Here is a 26,696-nt window from a genome sequence, read left to right on the forward strand (position 1 = left end):
TAGTCCACAACGTAGTCCGAGAGTACACTAGCTGCTGTAAGTGTTTGCGAGCAAGTACATGATGCCGTCCTCATGTACTTGCTGGCAAACACTAACATCAGCTAGTTGGTTCTCAAGTTGCAGAATACAGTTGTAATTCACACATGGGTAAAACATGAAGCAGTGATAATTTACATAAATTAGCATAAATTTGCATTGAATAAAATTTGGTTCAGTCAGCTAGATATTTTATAGATATATTTCTTATTTAAGAATGCAGCATTTAGCGCATTTCTAAGATCTACGAAATACATGGTGTCAACTACTGTAAATATTTGCTCAAGGCAAAAAGACTGCTTATTTGCATAAATTAGCATAATTTTGCATGAAGATGATGTTTGGTTTGGTTGGTCCTGTGGTGAAAAGTTAAGCTGAAGACCTGAAATATATTGGGAAAGTTTGGTGCCTCAACCTTTGTGATATTCACAATACCAATGGAGTAAATTATATGCATAAATTACTGATGATTTGCATAAATTTGCATTTTTTATAATGAAGCTGCAATTTTCAATAATATGTCCAATGGGAAAAAATGAAGCTATAGACCTAATAAAGACATAGAGAAAGTTTGGTTCTTTTTTATGCATCATTATATTTGCAATCCATTGGAATAATGATTGATATTATTACTACTAATTTACATAAGCTAGCATATTTTTGCATGAAGATGCGATTTTCAATAGTGTTTCTTGTGGGAAAAATTGAAGCTATTGACCTAATAAATACATAGGGAAAGTTTGGTGCTTTTGTAAACTCTGTCCCCAGAATTCCAAAATATGGGCCTAAGAGACCTGACTACCGTACTATTATGTATGCTGTAGAATAACATCTTTATACAGCTTTTACAGACACATACTCTCTTTCTTTTCCAACTATTCATAATTAATCACATTTGATTTTCTTCATTTCATGTTTCTTAATGACAATGAATTTTTTTTTTAGACATGTCGTCTTTTCTTGATAATACTATTCACTCTATTCAACCTATCCTGTCACATCAGATTCAGGTGCTATCGCATAGTCACGGAGATCTTGGTTCTGCTGCATCCTCTCATTACGCAAGAGGTCTCTGCTCCATGCCAAATCTTCGATCACTGGGTCTAGGCAGTGTACAGCTGAGTGATGAGTTCTACTCAACGATGGCCTCTGAGGCATCAAAATCAAAGGTATACCCAAACACGTTTTGTATTGGAAACATTTCCCCCCCCCCCCCCCCCCCAATAGCTTCGCAATCTTCAAACTGAAAATATGTTGATATATGTTTTTCACATTAACAAAAAACAAAAAAAATCATTCATCATCATTGTCACTATTTGTTCAAATCAATATAATACTGATAATAATTAGGAGCATGAGTCATGGGAATAGACTGGATTTTGATTTCATAATGACATCAATTCATATACATGCATATTTTTAGAGCATGTATCCTTCAAATAGTTTTTAGCCTTATATTTTTAGGAATTATCTAAATTTTGTCAATAATCACAAGAAATTAATTTTACATGCGCATTGTAGATGGACGGATATAACACTTTTATTCTGCTTGAAAAGACAATGTCTCTCTTTTATAACTATGATTAACCACATTTTTTGTCTTTCGTCATCTTGTCTTTCTTTTCTCTTACCACCCCATTTCCCTTGGGCTTTTTAGCCCTCTCTTTCTATCACAATCTCTCTGTCTCTGTCTCTCTTTTTTTTCCTCTATTTCTCTCTCATTTTCTCTTTTCCTTGCTTTAAAAGACTAAGTAGAGGTTAATGATGTTACATTAATAACAATGAAAAATATGTAAATTAGATATGTCGTCTTTTCATGATAATACTATTCACTCTATTCAACCTGTCCTGTCACATCATCAGATTGAGAAGTTAGATCACAGGAACGCAGATCTTGGTTCTGCTGCATCCTCTCATTACGCAAGAGGTCTCTGCTTCATGCCTCATCTTCGATTACTGTTTCTGCACAGTGTAAAGCTGAGTGATGAGTTCTACTCATCGTTGGCCTCTGAGGCATCAAAATCAAAGGTATACCTAAACTCAATTTATATTGGAAGCAATTTTCTTTTCCCCCAATAGTTTTGCAATCTTTAAACTGAATATATGTGGATAAACGTTTTGCATAATTTGATTTTAAATGTGCATATAAATAGACAGATATAAATGCATGTTTTTAAGTGCATATGATATCCTGTAGATAGGCCTAGTATTCTGCTTTTTTGTGTGTGGATCATTCATTGTCCCAATAAGATATTACATGCACAAAATAGGTAGTAAGCAAATAATTACAGTTGGTGAAGGTGATGGGACAAGCTATCACTTCCGAGGCGATCTGGATGTAGCTATCTTTCCGAAGCGAAGCTGAGGAAAGATACCGTATACATTAAGATCGCCGAGGAAGTGATAGTTTGCCATCACCTGAAACCAAAAGGTGATTATTTGCTTTATATTCCACATTTCTTCCGTCATTTTAGAGCAACAAGTCATCAATTAACAGCTAGCAAACGGTGTACGAAACGTACAGTGTATGCAGTATGGTGGTGTGACCATAGTTCGAGCGTGACCAAAGTCAATAAAAGCGCTTAAAGAGGAGAGCAATATGCAAGGTATACGATTAAAGTGTGTTGCTCTGTGTAGATAGTACTTCTATCTTCAGTGAAAGTGCGTGTAGATAGTAGTACTATCTACACAGTGCAACAAACTTTTCTTCCATCAATGATGGGCGAACTATCTTTCATCACGTGATTTACTTTTGACCAATCATAGAGCAAGATTTTTAGTATGTGGAATTTAAACAGATATAACATTTTATATCATGCATCAACAATTTATTGGTTTCTGATTGGTTGAGAGCTCGTCAGGTGACAAGAAATATTTCAACTATTTTAAGGTTGCTCTAAAAAAGTACTATATGAGAGTACTATTTGGGAGTTGGAAAGAAAATGTGAATTTTTTTTTTAATTGATTTTTTTTCTTCTTAAAATCTTAATTTAATGAAAACAAAATAGTCTTTTTTTAGAGATCATGTACACACAAAAAACAGGCCTGTCAACCCAGTGGGTTAGGCGGCAGGTTATAATGAACAATATATACAATAGCAAAGTACATTAACAATAACAATACAAGTTACAGTGTAATAATATATGTGATGACAAGGAGCACCGGGATAGAGAGAAAGGGAAAAGGAGAAAAAGAGAGCAAAACAGAAGTGGTATAGTACAGAACAGGGTAAAAGAAGAAGATTTTAACATTATAATAAGGAAGGAAAGATCCCCATACATGATTCATAAATGAATAGTGTATAACTGAATCGAGATAAATTACGAATTACGGTAAATATTGTTCATTGACATTTTTCTTGTTCTAAATGTTATTTTTTTCCCCCATTTTTTTATTTTTTTAAAATAAATTTTTGATGCAGGATATAAAACAAATATACCATGCCTTCTATTCGAGGTACTGGTTAAAACTATGGGCCTCGGTGACTCCAAAAGTACCATTTGCTTCGGGGCCGCGCCCCTCAGGAAATAGTACTATTGACATGGTCTCCTTTTCAACTATTTAAGACATTTGTTCGTCTATTTTTTTGCTTGTCCCTTGGTTTTTGTCTCGCCTGCGTAGCAAAAGGCGAGACATAGGCGCCGCTTTTCCGGTGGCGGCGGCGTCAACATCAAAAAATTAACCTAGGGTTAAGTTTTTGAATTTTGAATTTAATTTTGAAAGTATAAGTTCTTATTCAATAAAACTTGATCTACAGGGTTATCAAGTATCCCCAATCATGTGATGAGAATTTCAGGTCACAAAATCAAGGTCAAAGGTCATTTCAGGTCAACAAACTTAGACTATGTTGTGGCATCGTCAAAAAGAATAAAAAAATGAAAAACATACCCAAAACAGAAACAACAACAAAACTAAGAACAAAACTAAACAAAAATACAATAATACAATACAATAAAATAATTTCTATAGCGCTCTTACAAACTAACTGTTGTTACACACCGCTTTACATAAAAATTATCAAAGAATCTATTGTTGATCGTGGTCAAAGAGGAGAGTTTTGAGACATTTTCGAAAGACATCCAGCAAAGTTGATAAACGAATAGCATGTGGAAGCTCATTCAAGAGTCGAGGAGCACATGCTTGGAAAGCATTGTCGCCAGCTTTCAGTACAAGAGCGAAGGCCAGGACGAGCAGATTAGTAGGGTATGATGAGAGAGTTGAGATACACTGGAGCTTTGTTTTGGATGCACTTGTAGACAACCGTCAGGATCTTGAACTCAATGCGTTGCTTGATTGTAAGCCTATGCAGTTCTTTTAGCAACAGGGTGACATGATCGTGCGTACGGACCAAGTAGATCAGCTTTTCTGCACGATTCTGACCCTTCTGAAGACGCTGCATTTTTGATGACTTGATCCTATACAATAATGAATTGGCATATTCAAGACGAGACAACACAATAACTCAGACAGCATGCTCACATGCTTTCGCACTTATGAAAGGTCTAATACAAGCTATATTTGATAGGTGGTAGTGAAGTCCATGACAAAGAGATGACACATGACGATCCATCTTGCGTGCTGAATCAAACTTCACACCAAGACTTATTGCAGCAAATGTTGGATTTATCGAGAGGTCAGAAATCGACAGTTTAACATCAGACACATACACTGACGTGCTTGTGGGGTAATTAAATAAGCAAAAACCACAAATGCCTTTTCAGTAGACCTTCTGTATGTCTGCATTCATTATAGTTTCTCAACCAGTATAAGTAAGCAAGCTATGTCTTTTGCATGGAACGCTTATTGCCGGTAAGCCCCTCCCCTCATGCGACAAAACTGCCCTCCATCATTAAAAAAATGGCTCTCTTTTTCAGCTGAAATAATTACATTATTAATGCATTAATTTGTTATGTTATGTTTTAGTCACGCGACCCAACACACACTAAACCCTTCTTTGAAAAAATACGTTCAGTCTCTCTGTAATTTGATGAGCTTGGACAGACTTCCGTCATTTAATTGTAAACGGAAAGTACCAGTATAAATAATCAATCATTACACTAATTTTTGTGAGGAATATGAGAGTACTTCTTTTTCTGTATTAGGATTGAGTGCGTCTCCCTATAACTCAACTTTGTTCCTATTTAGCTTTCTCTATTTGCTCTTGTCCTCCCATCTCCTTCTTCAAGTCTCATGCATCGCTCTCTTTCTTACTTATTCTTCTCTATGCTCTCTCTTTCTCTCATTATCTCTCATTATCTCTCATTATCTCTCAAGCTTGCTGTCGATGTTAATTCTCGTATACTATTTTCTTGTATTTATCACTTATTAGTCTTTCTTGGCAATTTCCTTTACAAAAAAATGTTCAATGGTATACCATTCGGAAGTACCACTGCAAATACCATACAGATACCATTCTCAAACACCATTTAAATACCATTCGGATACCATTGAGATTACGCTTGCTACGCTTTAATAGGTAACATTCATCTACCAGTGAAATACTATTCAACCTAATAATAATTTTTTGGACGCTCATTTGCATAATCACCAATGGTAGATGAATGGTACTATTTACACTATTGAAATTTGAATATGAAATATGCACATTTTGTAACATTAATCTATCATTCACCATTGGCATGGCAGGCCAATTGGTGGATGTTGAATGGTAGGCCAATGGTGGATGGTGAATGGTAGGCCAATGGTGGATGTTGAATGGTAGGCCAATTGGTGGATGTTGAATGGTAGGTCAATGGTGAATGGTGAATGGTAGGCCAATGGTGGATGTTGAATGGTAGGCCAATGGTGGATGTTGAATGGTAGGTCAATGGTGAATGGTGAATGGTAGGCCAATGGTGAATGGTGAATGGTAGGCCAATGGTGGATCTGGAATGGTAGGCCAATGGTGAATGGTGAATGGTAGGCCAATGGTGAATGGTGAATGGTAGGCCAATGGTGAATGGTGAATGGTAGGCCAATGGTGGATCTGGAATGGTAGGCCAATGGTGAATGGTGAATGGTAGGCCAATGGTGAATGGTGAATGGTAGGCCAATGGTGGATGGTGAATGGTAGGCCAATGGTGGATGTTGAATGGTAGGCCAATGGTGGATGGTGAATGGTAGGCCAATGGTGAATGGTGAATGGTAGGCCAATGGTGAATGGTGAATGGTAGGCCAATGTTACAAAATTTGCATATTTCATATTCAAATTTCAATGGTGTAAATAGTACCATTCATCTACCATTGGTGATTATGCAAATGTCGTCCAAAAAATTATTATTAGGTTGAATGGTATTGCACTGGTAGATGAATGGTGCCCATTCAAGCGTAGCGAGCGTAACGAGAATGGTATCCGAATGGTATCTAAATGATGTTTGTTAATGGTATCCGTATGGTATTTTCAGTGGTACTTCCGAATGGTATTTAAATGGTGTTTGTGAATGGTATCCGTATGGTATTTTCAGTGGTACTTCCGAATGGTATACTATTGGTATACCATTGAACATTTTTTTGTAAGGGCAACTTCATTGATAATTGTTAATTGTTTACGATCAGATAAATAACTTGATAAAAGTTCTAAAGGTATGCCCCTAATACTGTAATATTACAAATTTTTGTAACAAAATAGAATGATTTATAAGCTGCTTTAATTAACAATAACAGATTTTCATGTAAGCACTATAAAAATGTACATCACAGAGTCATATGAGTCATATACAGACTCTACCATTGAAACACCATTGACCATACAGACTCTACCATTGAAACACCATTCACCATACGGACGCAACCATTGAAACACCATTGACCATACAATTCCACCATTGAAACACCATTCACCATACAGACTCTACCATTGAAACACCATTCACCATCATACACCACCATTGAAACACCATTGACCATACAAAATCCACCATTGGCACACCATTGACCATACAATTCCACCGTTGAAACATCATTGACCATACAATTCCACCATTGAAACACCATTCACCATACAGACGCCACCATTGAAACACCATTGACCATACAATTCCACTATTGAAACACCATTCACCATACAGACTCTACCATTGAAACACCATTGACCATACAATTCAACCATTGAAACATCATTGACCATACAATTCCACCATTGAAACACCATTCACCATACAGATTCGACCATTGAAACATCATCAACCATACAGACTCCACCATTGAAACACCATTCACCATACAGACGCCATCATTGAAACACCATTGACCATACAATTCCACCATTGAAACACCATTCACCATACAGACTCGACCATTGAAACATCATTCATCGTACAGACTCTACCATTGAAACACCATTCACCATACAGACCCCACCGTTGAAACACCATTGACCATACAATGCCACCATTGAACCACCATTCACCATACAGACTCTACCATTGAAACACCATTCATCATCATACACCACCATTGAAACACCATTCACCATACAGAATCCACCATTGGCACACCATTGAAATGCCATTTACCATTGATGCTACCATTCAAACACCATTCATTTACCATTAGTTTTTTTTGTAAGGGTTCTAATATCTCTATCTCATCAGATAAAGATATTGTAATTGTTGCCATTTTCTGAAAAGTATCAAGAAGTAAGAACCGTTACGTGCTCATTTAAAGGACAATGATGACCCCTTATTGAATGTAAATATAACTTCCCCCAACTCAGCACATGCTCACAAAAGAATAGCATTCTGTCATACATACCTCTACATTATATTTCTGGTGATGCTATGTACAGCATGTCTGACGTAGCAACTCCTATGTTGGTATTGTATGGTCTATTGTAAACAGGTGGTCAGCTCTGGTGAAGTTACATACCACTGTCCCTTGTTAGCTCACTAATGATTGACAGATGATCTCACATGATGAATGAGATCTGGAGCATTTTTATGCTTCCGTTACGAAGTAGCTGGAGGCATTATCACTATGAACATGACGGACAAAGAAAGCGGACAAAATATACAGTTCCTCAGGTAGACAAAGGAACATCCCTTCACTGCTATTATGTAAAAATGTGTAGAGCAGGTGTCATATGCTTATTCACCTGTTCTACACATTTTTACATGATAGCAGTGAAGGGATGTCTCTTTGTCTACCTGAGGAACTGTATATTTTGTCCGCTTGCTTTGTCCGTCATGTTCATAGTGTATGTTTTCGGGTTGTCCGTCCGTACATCCCGTTCTCGTGATCGCGTTATCTGAAGAACCTATTGATGGATTCCTGCCAAACTGTGGTCATGTATGAATCTTGCAGAGCCGATGAATTGATTAGATTTTGGGGTCACGAGGTCAAAGGTCACAGGGCTCATTATGTATGCAAAAACAGCTCGTGATCGCGTTATCTGAAGAACCGATTGATGGATGCCTGCCAAACTTTGGTCATGTATGTATCTTGCAGAGCCGATGAACTGATTAGATTTTATATGTATAGACAATTTTTTGTATTCTTAGAAAACCCATAGTGATGAATGGAGGATAACGCTCGAGTAATCAACGTCAAGTTACAACGTTTTGTCGTGGTCGAGTGGATACGTCGCCGGACTGTCGATCGCAAGGTCCGCGGTTCGAGTCCCGCCACGGCACTAATGTCCTTTGGCAAGACATTGATCTACATGTGCCACACTCAACCCGGGGGGGGGGGGGGGGGGGTGTTTCATAAAGCTGTTCGTAAAGTTACGCATGACTTTACGAACGACCTGTATATGAAACTTGTATATACACGGCTGCTAGGCTGAAGCCGGGGTAATAATAGATTTGCCTCGGAATAGAATTATCTAGATAGATGGCGCTCATCAGACCACGTGATGGCAGCAGACTACTACGGCCTTGAAAATGAAACCTGTTGAATGTTGATGTTACCAGGCTACCCAAATAACTAATTACTGGTATACTAATTGAAGGATCATTAGAGTTAACATGTATGGAATACAGTATCTTATAAGGCAATTATTGATTATACCATGTCCTAATACTTTTGAAAAGATGAATAACTTAATGCTCATAGTTGATGCATATGGAGCTCCGAGATAAGCAAAAGTTTGATGCCTTGTGTGCCCTCATCATTTAATATAATAAAAAAAGAGGTTTCCTGGTGAAGATGGATTATTATGTTAAAGCCCGTCTGCACCTGTTTAGCCAGGATGGATTAGACCCCCCTGAAAGATCATTGACAGGTGGTTATCTCATCAAATCAGCTCTCAATTAACAAAAGAAAAAGGGGATCATGGGGGACCAACAGGCACCAATTAGGCATGGTTGTAGAGGGTGCAAGTAGCTAGAAGTAGTGCAGTGGGGCTTTAAATCAATCTATGCAGTACAACCTGCAGCACACAATATAAAACCTACAACCGACAAGCTGAAGTCCTTAATGTACAAGTAACTACAAAAACATCCAAGTGATTTGATATATTTCGTCCTTGTTTTCACGAAGTGACGGTAGTGAGGAAAATCGTAACGCAAAGTGAATGCAATTTTTTTTCACTACCGTCACTTCGTGAAAACAGCGACGATTTTATGAATTTATGTGTATTCAAATAGGTCTGTACTGTAACTATCATTACATTTCTTGTAAATAAAGCTGAAAGTGTGTAACCTGAAATGTGAAATATGAAATGAACCGAACTGAAGTGAATTTGAACAAATCCAAAATCTTTGTTGAATGTTCAATAGCAACTCCAACTGGTTTGAGTTCTCTCATATTAGCTATACTATAATGATGATTATAATATATTGCATTGTACAATCATAACAAGGTCATCAGGAATCTAATCCGTAAGGTTCTGTTGATATATCCTTCATCACGGTGATACATGTATTCTGTAAGAATTCAAAGGAGCTTCCCGGTATACCGGGATTTATTTCATTCACTACGGGTAAAGTAATTTGTATCAACTTTTTCCTGTTTAACCGACAATACATCCATTATCAAGAAAGATTGTTCAAAATATTGAGTGTAGAATAGAAAGTGTATACTTGATCTAGACAAGTTTTAGTCTTATTTCTTTTGTATCCAATAAATTCTTGCTTTTGAGATTGAACATGTTTTTCTAACTTTAATCAAATGGTTTTGAAAATGGCGTTTGATTGAACACTTCTCTTGATTTACAGGATTATTGTTGTTTTATTTAATATCATTAGACTGTGTGCCTATTTCCCATCACAATGATGCAATGTAAGTTATGTTTATATGTTTTCTGTGATCGGTAGATCTGAATAGGATATAGACCATAAATTATCAGAGGTTATAAATTGTCAAAGGTTTATTCTTATCTACCATGACAATTTCTTTCAAGTTTTTAATAAAACATCTATCGCTTTTGTACAATGTTTTAGCCATTACATCTTATCAATGTATACTCTATTATAGATATATTTCGATTTATGTCTATTTTGTAATGATTGTTTCCATTATTACTCGAGTTGTGATGATTTGCCAGTTTGTGTACACCTAGATATGGGAAAGAGAAGTGCAATCTTTCAATGTGCGTTACGTAGTGTTCTCTTTGTTTGAGCTGTTTTTATTTACCGGTAAAGCATTGTTGTTCTTGCCTTGATCAAATCTGCAATCATCTAAAAGCAAAGTGTGAATCCCTCTTTTTGTTATATTTCCAATGTTCAATGATTTGCAGGACTGCTGTAACGCGTTATTGACATCCGGAATGTATTGACTATGTAAATATATATATATATATATATATATATATATATATATATATATATATTAGATAGCTTAGACAGATACCGAGATGTGATTGGTCCAGAGCTCGTCACATTTATACTGTTCTCAGCTGAGGAATCACATTGCATTCATTCACGTCTTTCCACAAACTTTTTTTATATCTGAACTTATTTTTGAAATATATATAAGAATGTATATTTTTGTATGTGAATAAAGTGTAAACACCCATCGGTCCTGTCCATTTTTTTTAACCATTACATCTAATAAATGTATACTCTATTATAAATATATTTTCCATTTATGTCTATTTTGTAATGATTGTTTCCATTATTACTCAAGTTGTGATGATTTGCCAGTTTGTGTGCAGTACACCTAAATATGGGAAAGAGAAGTAGAATCTTGCAATGTGTGTTACGTTATATTCTCTTTGTTCAAGCTGTATTTAAAGCGAGAGAGGATGAGACGATAATAGATGAGAAACAATAAGAAGAAGAGAGAGAGAAAGCCAGAGAGGAAGAGATATAAAACAGAAGATAAAGATTAAGAGAAGGTATAAAGAGAGGATAAAGAGAAAGATAGTTGAGAGGTGAAAATAGAAGAGAAAGAAGAAGAAACCGATCGAGGGGGAATGGTATGGAAACAGAGGATAAAGAAGAAGGGAGAGAGAAAGCCAGAGAGGAAGAGATATAAAACGGAAGATAAAAATTAAGGAAGGTATAAAGAGAGGATAAAGAGAAAGATAGTTGAGAGGTGAAAATAGAAGAGAAAGAAGAAGAAGAAACAGAGAGAGGGGGAGAACGGTATGAAAACAGAGGATAAAGAAGAAGGGAGAGAGAAAGCCCAAGGGGGAAAAGAGATAAAATGGAAGATAGTTGAGAGATGAAAATAGAAGAGAGAGAGAGAGGGAGGGGGGATAGACTATGACATACCAGACGAGATACAATAGACATGTTCAAACAAAAAGTATAAACCTGTACTCAAAATGACGAATGTTGTAAATGACTTCCCACAGTTACAGTTAGGATGATTTATAACAAATGGCTTTTGGAATATAGTAATCTTTGAGGTCTTGTGTCGAGAAGCAGTGTCTGTGTTTCTTTTCATGGACCACAGGAAATACCATAATTTTGCTCTTACAGGTGCTCTATAAATCATAGTTTCAGCCGTACTCCAAAATTGATGTCTTCTTTATTGGTTGCAAAACTCCCTCGCATAATAACAACAACCCCCTATACATGTATAGCATACATATCAGTCTTGTATATGAACAAATGTGGACAGGCAAAGGCTGATTATGTGCATGAAAAACAAAGTTTATTTTTAAAGAAAGGGGCGTCGACCCAGGTCGGGTCTTGAAGAAAACTGCCAACATTGCATGCCAAGGCGGGCGGGGATCGTCTTATTTTTTCGCCCAGATTGAGCTCGCGAGGGGAATGAGGAAGGGGGAGGGGGGGGGGGAGGTTGTAATGTTCAATATTTAAGAGCACAAGTGGTTTGAGTCCATGATATTTGGTAATTTGGTATTTCATACAATTAACGTCAAGTATTGTGGAGTTATGAATATAATTACATATCCTCCCCCTGTATGGCCTCCCATCGCAGCAGCTTTCCTGACCTTCTTTTCTTCTGTAATTTCATAGCTCCTATTCCATTTTGTAGCCCTCACAGGCACGTAGCCAGAGTTCGATGTTGGGGGGGGGGGGGGGGGCACATACATGTAATCGATCGAGGTAAAAAAAAAAAGGGGTCTAAAAAAGTTCAAACGATCTTGGAAATTGTATGGGGGGCACGTGACCCCCCCCCCCCCCCCCCCCCGTGGCTACGTGCCTGAACCCTCACTCCAACTCTTAAATTTAAACTCTTTTTAACCTCCCTCCTTTTGTAACCCTACCTCCCACCTGCTCTCTATGATATCCCTTAATCTCCTTATCCCGTCATTGTCTGCAACATTATCTAATTCCCTTTATCCCAGTTCCTAATAACTACCTTAATCTCTCTAGCTCTCTCTCCCTCCTCATCTCTATCTCCACCCCCTCTCTCTGTAGATCTCTCTCTTTCTCTCTCTCTCTCTCTCCCTCATCTCTATCTCCACCCCCTCTGTAGATCTCTCTCTCTCTTTCTCTCATTATCTCTATCTCCACACCCCTCTGTAGATCTCTCTCTCTTTCTCTCTCTCTCTCTCTCTCCAACCCCTCTCTCTGTAGATCTCTCTCTCTCTCTTTCTTTCTCTCATTATCTCTATCTCCACACCCCTCTGTAGATCTCTCTCTCTTTCTCTCTCTCTCTCTCTCCCTCATCTCTATCCCCACCCCCTCTGTAGATCTCTCTCTCTCTCTCTCTCTCTCTCTCTCTCTCATTATCTCTATCTCCACCCCCTCTGTAGATCTCTCTCTCTCTTTCTCTCTCTCTCTCCCTCCTCATCTCTATCCCCACCCCCTCTGTAGATCTCTCTCTCTCTCTCTCTCTCTCTCATTTTCTGTTCCCCAGCTTCATTGCTCTTACACCCTCTCAATTTCCCTTCTTTCTACCCTCTTGTCACCCCTACTGCTCAACCCCATGTCCCTAATTGGCCTATATCAAATAAAATTGACCAGTTAACATAATTGATTCAAGGGAAACTGCCCACCTCCAACCCCCCCCCCCCCTCCCAATTGCTACATGTCCATGAGAGACTGAATCATTCACAGTGTATTGTATCTAAAAGGCCGGGAGTAGAATCGCAGGTTGATGATGCTGCTATATCTATCAATCCTAAAGCTATATGTATGAATTTCGAGACTTGAATTGCTTGAATACATTTGTGCAATGGTCTTTACCTAGACACTCTCGTTCAGTTTACACAATCACACTCCACATTGCACAATTTTAATACAATTGTACACAAACTAGACAAACATGTAAAAGTTCAATAATTTAATTATAACAATCCACAAGAGTACACTTGCTCGACATACTTTCATTTATGTCTCAATTCTGAATCATGATATCAAAGGTAATATGTCTTTCACATTTTAGGTAAAGTAACCCCTGAAAGGAATATGAAAACCATAAAGCAATCAACAGGTTTCCATTTTCTGTGTAAACTTGAATGAAATGAAATGATTGCACAAACTTCCAAGGAAGGATTTCATATTTTGATAGCAAAGATGTTTCCATACCAGTATTTTCAACACCATGAAGATACATTTAGTGTCTTGAATGACAAGCGAGCAATCAAGCAAGCAATCAAAAAAAAAAAATCAGGATTAACAATAATAGTACGGTAATAATGATAAAACAGTCGAACCTGCTTTAGTGACCACCCGGATAGAAAGACCACACCTGTCTACAAAGACCACATTTTTTTTCCCCTTGAAAATGGTTTTTCATTGAAACATGTACTAAAGGAACCTGTCTATAAAGACCACTTGTTTCCCTTGGGTGGTCTTTGAAGACAGCTTTCACTGTAATAATAATGGGTTCTTGTATAGCACTCATTTGACACTCCTAGACCAACTGCACATAATTGCGGCTACTTTAAAGCTGAATGAGAGCTAAACAGCAGATGTTATCACAGCCATGGACAAGGTACAGCAGATCCCTCGAGAGCGCCAGGGAAGATGAATCAACCCCGGCCCCAGTGTTATTTAGGGTACGCATATATGCCTGTCCCCTCCTTTTGAAAACACCCCCTAAGTCAGTTTTTGTGTATGTACGAGCCGAACTTTGGTGCGTGAAAAGTACCCCTTTACCGGACATTTTGGTAACAGTATGCAGTCATTCCGACCCTGGAGTGGTGGGGGGGGGGAGGGGGGGGGGAATCAACCTGGAGGAAGCTAATGGGAATGCGGAGGGGCCAAGTGCTTCTGATGCGGCCGAGAAGGACATCTCACGAAGAATTATAGGAATTATCCAGCGAAGGGGAAAACTTGCAAGAAGGACACTTTGCATCTGTTTGCGAAATGCTGCAAATCAAAGGACAATAACAAGCATTTTTGGTAAGAGAAAACCAGGGGAACAAGGAGTGAATAACGTACTTGAGGCCGACAATGAGGACAACTAGGACAAAAGAGAGACGATTCTTGTTGTTTCAATGTGGGAGGTACAGTAAACCATTTCTCTCACTGTGGATCAATCTGAGGTACATGTAGATATACATGTAATTGTGGACAGTGGGACGGTATTCTATTCAAGTATCTGGGTTAGGAAGACAGCTAATATAGAGGCAGAGTTCTACGTCATAAAAGGAAAATGGTCAGCATTACTAGGCAGACATGTAGACAGTTATCAAGCTAGGCGTGTCTAAAATAAAAATAGAAGTCAATTTTGTAGATGGTGTACATGACTGGTACCCAGAAGTAAAGTGACCGACTACAATCTAGAACTACATGTTGACGAGACTGTGACACCTGTAGCTCAACGCATGTACAGAGTACCCTACAGTATGTGACAAAGAGTAGATAAGCTTGCATCATTGAACTATAGATCGAGGAGCCTACATCGTGGGTGAGCCCAGTCATGGTACATGTAGTACCTAAACCTAATGGATATTAACATACATCTCAATAAATCATAAGTACTTCTTAATGTATGACATTGATCTACATTTGCCACACTCCACCCAGGTGAAGTAAATGGGGACCGGTAGTAGGGATTCCTTACTACTGTGAGCACCAAAAGTGGTAGCCTAGCAGAGCCGGGGTAATATTGGAGCACTTTGAGCACCTTGCAGGGTGGATAAATTGGATATGTGCTCTATATAAATATCGAATATTATTATTAATATTAGTTGAGCTGTCAGTGTACTTAAATGTTTGTTGTTGTTGTTCAGTCTGTCCCGGAGGCTCCTCACCCTGAATCTTGTGTCTGAACATGTGAGATGTGAAGCTATGATTCAAGGTGAATGTCAGTCTGTCCTGGAGGCTCCTCACCCTGTACCTTGTATCTGAACATGTGAGATGTAAAGCTATGATTCAAGGTGAATGTCAGTCTGTCCTGGAGGCTCCTCACCCTGTACCTTGTATCTGAACATGTGAGATGTAAAGCTATGATTCAAGGTGAATGTCAGTCTGTCCTGGAGGCTCCTCACCCTGTACCTTGTATCTGAACATGTGAGATGTAAAGCTATGATTCAAGGTGAATGTCAGTCTGTCCAGGAGGCTCCTCACCCTGTACCTTGTATCTGAACATGTGAGATGTAAAGCTATGATTCAAGGTGAATGTCAGTCTGTCCAGGAGGCTCCTCACCCTGTACCTTGTGTCTGAACATGTGAGATGTAAAGCTATGATTCAAGGTGAATGTCAGTCTGTCCTGGAGGCTCCTCACCCTGTACCTTGTGTCTGAACATGTGAGATGTAAAGCTATGATTCAAGGTGAATGTCTTCAAGCAGATGTGGCATGTGAACGGTCTCTTCTCCTCATGCATACTCTGCATGTGAACCTGTAAACTATGCTTCACGGTGAACCCTTTCCCACACTGCAAGCACACGAAGGGTCGGATGCCCTTGTGGCGTCTCTCATGCTTGGTCAAGCCCCCTTTATCTGAGAACCCTTTGTTGCAGACAGGACAGAAGAAGCGCAAGGGGCGCGTCTGGTGCATCCGTCTCTTGTGCTGGTAGACGGCGTTCTTGACCCGGAAGCCACGTCCGCAGAGGTCACACTTGAAAGGCTTCAGACCGTTGTGTTCTCCTTGATGGTTGTTCAGAGCGGTCTCAGAGGCAAAGGATCGAGCACAGAGGTTACATCGGTACAACCGATGCTGCTCGTGGTTCTTGACGTGATCCAGGAAACGAGCTTCGTTCATGAACATCCTTCCGCAATCTGTGCATTTATAAGTTCCTTTACCTTCATGGACTTCCTTCTCATGCTCATACGCTTTGGTCTTATCAACATACCTCTTGGTGCAGTAGCGACATTTGAAAGGTCTTGGCTTGATGTAATAGTCGGCCGCTTTACCCAACATGTCTTGGGGCTCCTGAGGTTTATTTTTGGCTTTCCTGTTTCGAGACTGCATCGATAATCTTCCACTTTGCATTCTTGTTTTATTGCCTACGTTTGGAATTTCCTCTTCTTCAGGTACAGACGTTCTTTTTTCAATAATAGTATTTAAACTTCCAATAACATTTTTAATATTTTCATCAATATTCTCTGTCTGTTTCTTCGTTCTTTTTCCAATTTCTAGTTTCATCTTGCGGTCTCTCTTTTTAGGTGTGTCTACGACGTCCTTGAACTCTTTGTGTGTCATCTCGTGCTTCAAGCACTCTAGCTTCTTGGCAAATCGTGTGGAGCATATCCTACAGGAGTGATTCCTAACCACCGGTATACCATGCATATCACGCTCATGTCTGTACAGCGCACCTCTGGTCTTGTAGGCCTTGTCGCACTTGGTGCACTTATGAGTCCTGCTGATGTGTCTCGCCATGTGTTTCGTCAGCATGAAAGTATTCCTCTGCCTTTCCCCGCACACTGGACATGTGTGCTCTTCTGTGAATTCATGGAACATGGCGTGAGCTTCGAGCCTTCCTTCCGAAGGGAAGTTCTTCCCGCACACGGTACAGACATAGTGCTTAACCAGCTCAACTGCGTCTTCTGTCTCTGTCAGTTTCTCAGAGCCAGGTTGATTACTCTCGACTTCATTCTTGGTTTTCACCTTCCAGGTGACGATGGGACATAGTTCTTTGGATGTATCGGTCTCATGCTCAAACTTGACGTGTCTCATCATCCTCTTAGCGGACGGAAGCCTGGTGCTACATTGTTTGCATTCAAACTCGTCATCCTCTGTTGAAAAAAGGAGAAGAGAAAAAAGGATCACAACACTAAAAAAATACATGTAATAATTATCATTCCTGTTTTATTTATTAATGAAAAGCGCTTTGAGCATGTTTATCTAAAGGCGCTATATAAATATCAATATGTATGTAATACATTGTACAATATTTCCCTTTCCCCCCAATCCTTAACTTATTACGTAGGTGGTTTAACCTACTGTACCATCTACCTTATAAAATTGTTTCTTCAGGCATTTTCTAATAACCTCCGAGACATAATAGATTTTGAGGGCTATTTGTGAGAAGGGGAGGGGTTGGTTCATGAAGACCCAATAATTTGGCACACTGAAAGAATGTCTCTGTACCCATGTTGGACAAAAATTTGCAATTGATAATTATTCTTCTAAAGTCCCCCATGCAAGAGTATAATGGTCGGGTGAGCACCAGGGGGGTGTTCCACATAGATCCTAAGTTGAACTTAGAAATTATGGAGAGCCATTTGTAGCCTTAAAGTAAAATATATTCACAAGCAAATATTCAAGTATTTTAGACTTTTCATATATTCCACATCAAGAACATGAAATCTCCTTGACAATAGAAAATATGAATGATTTAAATCAACATTTGATGCCTTTCAAAATAACTTTTACAAAATATTTTCATATATATGCTAGCGGCTTTCCATAATTTTTAAGTCCAACTTAGAGATAAGTTCAACTTAGGATCTTTGTGAAACACCCTCCAGGTATATGAATATCTTACCTTCATTAAAGATGAGGTCATCCCACTTTGTCTTGAATCCTACCAGATCACTGTAAACCTCACTATAGAAGACCTTCAACTCCTCCCCAGGCTCAATCATCTTTGTTGCTCTGAAGTAGACATCACCGAACGACTGAATGGCCTCAAGGTTCTGTTCACATTCAGTCCGAGCGCTCTGGATGTAGGACATCATGTGAGAACGGCCCTTGCGTTTGCCATCAATATACAGGAAGACCTTCCCTCGTAAACACAGCTGTGATAAAATAAGATAGGACTTTAATATATTAATAATACTCAGTTTTTATATAGGACTTTTTACAATCACTAAGCGCTCCCAAACTTGGAGATTATTACCCCGGCCTAAGCTGTGCTGCCATTACGGCGCTCTAGCATTTCAAAGAATTAATTCCTGCCAGGTACCCTTTTACATCACCTGGGTTGAGTGTGGCAAATGTAGATCAATGTCTTGCCAAAGGACATTAGTGCCGCCGCGGGTCTCGAACCGCAGACGTTGTGATCGACAGTCTGGCGACTTAACCACTCGACCACGGCACCTCTACACCTCAATATCTAAATCATATTGTTTTAAAAACAGATTTCCTTACTTCTTCCTTGTTGATAAGAAATTTAAACAGTAAGAATTGCTTATCAATCCTTCTCACTCATGAAGTACTTGACTGGGCATTTAACGAAATTCAAAAAAGGTTCATGATTTGTTAAGTTCAATATCTTGAAACGATGTATGAAGTTACTTAGACATGTGAACAATGAAAAGAGGGTTTTACTGAGCCACATTCCATTTATGATAAGTCTGAAAACTTGATGGCACCTTAGAGGTGGCACCATGGCAAGAAAATACATTTTGATAATACAAAGCCCCCCTATGCCCTTTCCCTATCTCTGCTGGGGGGCATTTCATAAAGATGTGGGTGAAGTTATGCATGACTCTAGGATTCTCAAATCCTTTTAATTGCATAAGCTAAAGTTGAAATATGCAGATGTAGATTATCACTATCATTATTAACAAAACATTTTTAATGCAAAGTGTATTTTTGGCTACAATTTAATTCAGATTAAAAATGGAAAATACATATTTGGGCATCCCATTTCAAATTATTTGTAAAGTCATTTGTAACTTTACGCACAGCTTTACGAAACACCCCCAGTACAGATAACATACCTCCCATGTAGATTCTTTATGAGCTCCGCTGTCCTCATCTAGAAGATTGCCCTCATAGGGTCCGATCATCATCCCCTTCTCTACCGGTCCACTGGCAACCACACCCCTGATGTTCTCATCATCATCCGGAGCAAACTTAAAGCTCAGGAAATCGGGTAAATCCGCTCCTGGCCTCTCCTCCTCCTTCGACGACTTCTCTTTGGCTTTACGTCCTCTCAAGTTCAAGATACCTGGTAGCACAAAAATGTTCTTCTGTAAAGCGGACGAGGGTGTCAGGACGTTTGACGTTCTTGATTGCGCGGCTGTGATAGGTTGAATGATGACGGGATGGGAAAGGACGGTCTGACGGATCGTGGAGATGGTGGATGGGGAGGTAGAGGTATGAGTCGTGACTGGGTTTGATTGAAGATGGATGTTTGTAGGAGTGAGAGAGTCAGGAAGGGAAGAGGTAGTGAGATGCGATGAGGAAGCGGTGGACGGTTCCTTGCTGATGATGTCAGGATCTAGAGGGGTAATTCCAGGGGTGTGGTCACCGGTGGTAATTACTGGTGGAGGGGGGAAGATAACAGCCTGACTGGTGGTAGGAGTGGTAGAAGATGATGGTGGGAAGCTTGATGATTGAGTGGTAGGCTGTAGGATAGTAACATGTTGAAGACCACGAGAGTAATTGAGAGGCTGCTCGCCAGATGGTTGAAGAGTTGTGTTGGAATTTGGAAGTCCTGATCCTGTACCTTGAAAAGGAAAGGTGTTTAAGATATGATTAAGAACTGGTAGTTTTTCATCAATTGATTTTGCACTTATATAAGAGATAAACATTGATTTTAAGTAAAAATGCTTATAATAATAAGAACTGGTAGTTTTTCATCAATTTATTCTGCACTTATATAAAAATAAACATTAATTTTAAGTAAAAATGCTTATAATATAAGCAACAAATATCAATAACCCTAATCCACCCATCCCCCCCCCTCCCCCATCACTCTTCATGTGATTGTGAGAGTAGAGTTGGTCTCAGTGAACTCTTCCTAAGGGTCCAAAAATGCTTTTATTTTTGTTCACAGGAACTCATTTTAAAACAGTCCATTCAAAAATGAATCATTAATACAGAAGTCTTGTGTTATTTTGTTTTGTTTCACCAGAGCTCTATTTCAGTTTGACAAAACCTCCAATGTTGTCCAATAACATGTCTATTTAAATGCTTACCAGTATAAATGGAACGAAGCATAACCTGACCATTTCCAAAGTCCTCTCTGTTTCTGAGCGGCTCTACCTGATCAACCACATACGGAGGTTGTTGCGGTGAGATGTGGTAGGGGAGCTGGTAGTGTTGTAAGTGTTGTGCATGTTGCTGCTGTAGCTGAGGATGAGTATGGTGGTGGTGACGCAGCTGCTCCTGGTCTCTCTCGCTAGATGGATAGAAACCCTGGCGGTAACTCGGATCCATGGTACAGCACCCTCTATGACATCACATGTATAGGATCTTCAAAGACATGGAAGAAAAAGAGTAGACAAAAATATATATATTCAATTTTAGAATAATAATAATAATAGCCTAATAGTCCACTCCAAATTTTATTAAACCGAAACAGAAATTCTTTTTTGCCCAATTGATCGTGAGCCCGGCAGCCACTGAGCAGCGCCAGATCGACGTTGCTCTATCCCTTATTGTTGAACGCCAAACAAGGTAGCAACAACTCCCATCTTTTAACGTCTTTTGGTATGACGCGGCCGGGGTTCGAACCCACGACCTCCCGGTTGTGAGGCGGACGCTCTACTGACTGAGCCAACACTCCGGTGAAAAATAAATACTCCACTCTTCTCTACCTATGCAGACCTTTAGGCAGGTAAAAAAGCATTTTCTATAGTTTTTGGCCCCTCCTCCCAATCATACAAAGAACTTTAGCTTACATTTAGCCCATGCGCAGATCGCTCATCCGATCTCGGCCTCATTTTCATAAATTAGCGCCTAGCCTAGCCGACATGGGCCCTTCAGAGTGGCTATCGCTGTTCTCTATTCATTTAATGCTATAAGATATTTGTGCGAGGAGCAAGCTAGCGATTTTTTTTTTTTTTTTCGATACCAAAGTTATGATATTTCGTCAAACCCTCTGTTATTATGTCATGATTTTTTCAATTAAGTAAATGTATTTCACTTTAGTTTAAGTTTCACTTAACTATTTTTTAAGTTTGTAGAATTCTCATTTTCGTCATATTTAAGGTACAAACTGGAAATTTATTCTGAAATGTTCCTTAATTTTTCTATTTCATGTGTTTGCAATGCCGTGCGTGCGTCAGGTAGGTGTGAAGTGTGCACCTGTTTAAAGCAGGACGTGTCAAAATCTCAGGGGTGACGTAATATTACGTATTGACTGTGCCATTGAACTTAAGTTGTGCTAAGTTGCGCTTAAATAGAGTAGTTCCTCTTGCACTTAAATTTGAAGCAACTCGAGCGGATCGGCCAATGAGAGCGAGTAAAGTCGATGTAGGCCTACAGCGCTCAACGCGCAAAGTTTGGCGCTTGTTCAGAAACATATCCAAAATTTGACCCTTAACTCCAGCGTTGAGATGCCCCACTAAAACATACCCAAAATGAAGTAAATATTCGTTAAATATCCAAATAAAGATCATGAGTTAAAAGTCGTTATGTTTATTACCTGTTTTGTGTCAATTTTCTTGTTATTTTTCTAGTAATTTTCGGATAAACGTTGATATTAGTATACACTTTTTCACAGGTTTCACGGCAAACTGCTGCACAATACTAGTGCATATCGATGGTGGGTTGTGGGCGGGCACGCGCCTGTGTGAAGTTATCTACCGTGATGACTAAATGAGGATCTGAGACATTACAGTAGATATCTTCGTGCGTCGATTGATTGATTGATTTTTATTTGACAAGCTTCTAGATCTACCATACAACGATATACAATAACAGATCAGAACAGGATAACCCACGAAAGTTCGAGAGCTTATTTCCAGTGGGGTCCCTTGCAGACAAGTATAAAATTAATAAGTTAAAATAGTAATAATCATTTACAGACAGATAAGGAAAATAAAAGAATTACTTATTAGATCTCGGCCTAAAGCATTAAACTGATGATAAAAAATGATAATAGACTCTAGATCTAGATAGATCTAAGTGTAAGTACTACTTAAGTAGGCCTATAAAGTTTTACTAGGGTCTAGATCTACTTCTTCTTCTTCTTCTTCTCCTCTTTTTCCTTCCTTTTTTAGTTTTACTCCTTGTTCACGTTTTCTTTTTTTTCTAGAGTCTAGACCTACTCTTCCTTCTTTCTTTCTTCTTCAATTTTGTTGTGTGAAATGATCATCTTATTAGTCTACAGATCCAGATCTAGACTAGACCCTAATTGATTAGATCCTCTAGACCTAGGTCTACGATCTGCTTTGATTCCGCGTCTTCAGGCACGACTGAGGGAATCAAAACTGATGGCATTTTGAAAATGAATGAATGTGGCCTAACGACAAACCTACGAAACATTCGCTATTTAACATAATCACTCATAGAGATATCACATCTGGAATAACAAACTCGGCCTCGGACAATCTTTGCGAACTGCTACACACAAATATCTCAGTAGACGGGACCACAGTTTATCAGGATGAAGGCAAAATATGCGGAAATAATTGACCAAACTAATATATTCAAATAAAAAAACAATGAAAATGTTGAAATAAAATCAATTCTCATTGAAACTTGCAATTCATTATAGGTTATCCGTCTAGAAATACTACTGGAAACTCACATTACTGGATTGTTTTTCTAAATCGGTCTGATACCTGAAGGCAGCTACTTAATAACTCCTTGAGTAATTGCTAACCAAAGTGGGTTGCCGATTTGACGAAGTCCATATCCTAAACCTTTATAATTATTATGCCTGTCAATAGGATGTCCAAATTAACTTTTTCTTGGATAATACTTCTGGACTTTCCAGCTATAATCTCAACAATGATCGCGGTCTGTAAACAAATAAGATAAAAAAAGAAGATACCCTTAATTAAGATCAAACTATAACATAATCCTCGATGAACCACTTTAATCCTCGGCTCTCTCCTCCCGGTATAATTGATTGGGGATCTGCAAGTGAACCACTAATGGTTTATGACGGAAATTAAAGGATATCATACTGCATGATGGGTGGTTGAAAGAGAAAGGGAGAGAGAGAGAGTGAAATTAAAATGACATACACATTAATGGTAAATTTGGTCTATGTACCTTTATTAATATTTCATTTGGATATTTTACTATGTATAATATTTCTATCTGATTTCGGAAAAAGAAAAAAACAACAACAAAAAGAGTGAGAGAAAGAGAGTTGGAGAGAGAGAGAGAAAGAGATAATGATAATGATGATATTGATGAAAATGATAATAATAACTGAGCCTACAATAATGTTAATAATAATGATAATGACACACAAATTAATGGTGATAATATATTAGGGACAATGTTTGTATTTCGACAGAAAATTATCACCATATCTTTAACATGACCCTACACATAATAAATTGTAACATAATATTTTTTACCTAATTATAATCGAAGCACATTCTATCTAATATCAATGGACTTTTAGTATAGAGAACAACGATTCAAAATACATGTGCAAAAATTACGAAGTAAACCTACAAGAAGAAAGCAAAAGAAGTTGTTAAAATATGGTCTTTTTGGGGTAGTTTATATTTTTAAAATCGGGCGCGGCACTCCGGAATCCACTCTCACCAAAAAAAAAAAAATCCCGACTCCCCCTCCCCTGGAAACGATGATAAAGTGACGCTCCTAGCTGTTCATGCGCAACGTGATAATTGGATGAAAACCACCGCCCTCTGTTATACATTTGCAGTTGCAATACTCGCAACGGCAGGCACACAATAATTGAATCACAAATGAATTAAAAAATCAATCGTGGTAAAAAGTTAACTCAAGCTTGAAATCAATCTAAAAAAAAGAAATACCTTGAATACGTTGAATTCATTAACCCCATTTGATCTTATTGGGGGGGGGGCAATTTGCTCTCTGAAAAATCATGATTATGAACTCACAACAATGATTAGATGATGCCCTGGACATTATAACGTACCTGTTCAGGGGTAAATGCAGGATTTTGCAAAAGAGGGGGGGGGGGGGGACGGCACAGTGTCCCTAAAATTTGCTGAAAAGAAAGGGGCATTAAAAGGGTAATCAGGACTTTGAATATCATTTGTAGTCATAAATTCTCTGACAAGCAAAAAACAAAAACATAAACACTACAACAACTACAACAAAACACGTTACCTCAAAAGGGGAGACAAAGGGTTCGGGTAAGATTTGTGATTTGCGTACTAAAGCTATGTCAATTTGGTTTCTAATATATTTAGGTTATGTTTAGGATTAGAGTAAAGTTCCGTGTTTGACTCAAGGTTGGAGTTTGCTTTAAAGCCCCACTGTACTACTTGTAGCTACTTGCGCCCTCTTTATAGCAAACAATGCCTAATCGGTGCCTGTCGGTCCCCCATGATCGTCTTTTTCTTATGTTAATTGAGAGCTGATGTAATGAGATAACCACCTGTAAGTGACCTTGCAGGGAGGTCTAATTCCCCCTGGTCAAACTAGTAAAGATCGGCTTAAATAAGTACTTACTTCTACGTTGTAGAATTCGCTAAATGATTTTTGACCGTGGAGGGCAGTTGTCGCCGGAGCAAGGTTCATATTACCTTTAAATGATGTGGTGACGCTTTGGACACAGTTACGCTCTAGATCACCTGCATATAATAATGATATTATTATACAATACCAATTATCCGACACACTTTCAATCACGCGCTTGACCACGACCGTAGTTTGAGGAGGGTAGGGGGTGGGGGGGGGGGGGGTAGGGGGCGCAGTTTGCCCCTCTCGACAGGTGTCCATTGAAGAACAAGAAATGCAACCTCACTTCGAGCTATAGCAAGCAGGTTGGGAACAAGGGTATCAGTCATACAAAAAAGCAAGCAGTTTAGACCATATTCTAAAACACTCACATTTTCGTCATCAAATAAGTCATTTTGAGCAATATTAATGCCCCCTCCCCTGTACCGCCAATTAACCTGCAGTGCCTCCTTAGTAAAAGTGTATAGATTACAGTCATTTGAAATGTCTTACCCCTTCTGAAGCCAACGTATGGATACGCCGCTGAGCATACATGATTGGTGACGACATTCTGTACCTTATGTACGTATACAGTAGAAAATCAATTTATCAGTTTGATGCAAACACACGAATTCTTGTGTTCGTTACGGTCTCATAACAACTGTTATACCTAAGTGATAGAATCGGAAACCGACGAAATGCTTATATGGTCTCATGTTTCCTCATAAACTTGTGTCATCATCTAGCTGCTGGTGAGTATAGCACGTTTTTTAAAACTAGAATTCGCTGACCACTCAAATATTTCAACAATCTTGAACCATTTACTTTATCATCTTCTAATTATGTTTTTATTCTCGTTACTAGCCGTGACGCATATTTTTCTCAGATAAAGGTACAGACATCTTTTTACGAAATTTAAAATGAATAGACTAATTTCATTTTTGTTAAACGGTGGTGTTTTTCAACTAAATTTTCCATTGCAACTTTAAGCATTGAATGGATGAAATTAAAGCGATTCGATTGGGCATTTTGTGATTTAAGCACAATATTTTGCACACTGCAGGGTAGATTAACATATTCTAAGCCATTTTAGATTCGGCTATTTATGAGCTCGGGTATGGGAATCGTATTTTTCAAGAGACAATTAATTGCGATGATTGATTGTTGATTGTTAATCCTGCAGTAGATTGGTTGTTTGAACCAGTGAATTAAAATCAAACGCACAAAACCTTACTGGGCATCAATCATCGTCGACAAAAACCACAGCTCCCATTTGCACATACTTGACTATGGTTGTGTTAAGCACATGGTGTCGTGCCTACTTATCCGGATTTCCTTATATTTCTATGCTCATTACTCAGCCACTATATATTTTCTATCAGAATTGTTTGGCACATGTCATTTATTTGTAATCTTGAACATTCCGTGTTTCGTTGGATTCTGTGAGAAAGTATTAGCCCGCTGGATCCATTTTCAAAATGCCCCCCCCCCCCCCTCAGAATGCCTTTGCTTGTGTGCTTTGTGTGAAAAGGATAATACTGCGAATTTAAGTAAATGAATTATGTTCAAATCATATTTTAATTTCAAGGCCTCAAAGTTATGCAAATAAGTTTGAAGTGCCCA

The 26,696-nt window shown here is 38.7% G+C and overlaps 1 protein-coding gene across 1 annotated transcript; it reads right to left on the reverse strand.

Moving 5' to 3' along the window:
* Positions 1-14,970: 14,970 nt before the first annotated feature.
* On the reverse strand, positions 14,971-23,280 carry LOC100889890 (histone-lysine N-methyltransferase PRDM9). Its single transcript, XM_003724218.3, has 5 exons — positions 23,212-23,280; positions 20,654-20,930; positions 19,451-20,181; positions 18,271-18,523; positions 14,971-17,518 (listed from the first exon to the last, which is right to left on the reverse strand). The coding sequence occupies exons 2-5, from the start codon at positions 20,892-20,894 to the stop codon at positions 16,023-16,025; spliced, it is 2,721 nt and encodes a 906-aa protein (XP_003724266.2). The 5' UTR covers positions 20,895-20,930; positions 23,212-23,280; the 3' UTR covers positions 14,971-16,022.
* Positions 23,281-26,696: the final 3,416 nt, after the last annotated feature.

Source organism: Strongylocentrotus purpuratus, unplaced genomic scaffold (genome assembly GCF_000002235.5).
Source record: "Strongylocentrotus purpuratus isolate Spur 01 unplaced genomic scaffold, Spur_5.0 spur5_scaffold_1, whole genome shotgun sequence".
Taxonomy (NCBI): domain Eukaryota; kingdom Metazoa; phylum Echinodermata; class Echinoidea; order Camarodonta; family Strongylocentrotidae; genus Strongylocentrotus; species Strongylocentrotus purpuratus.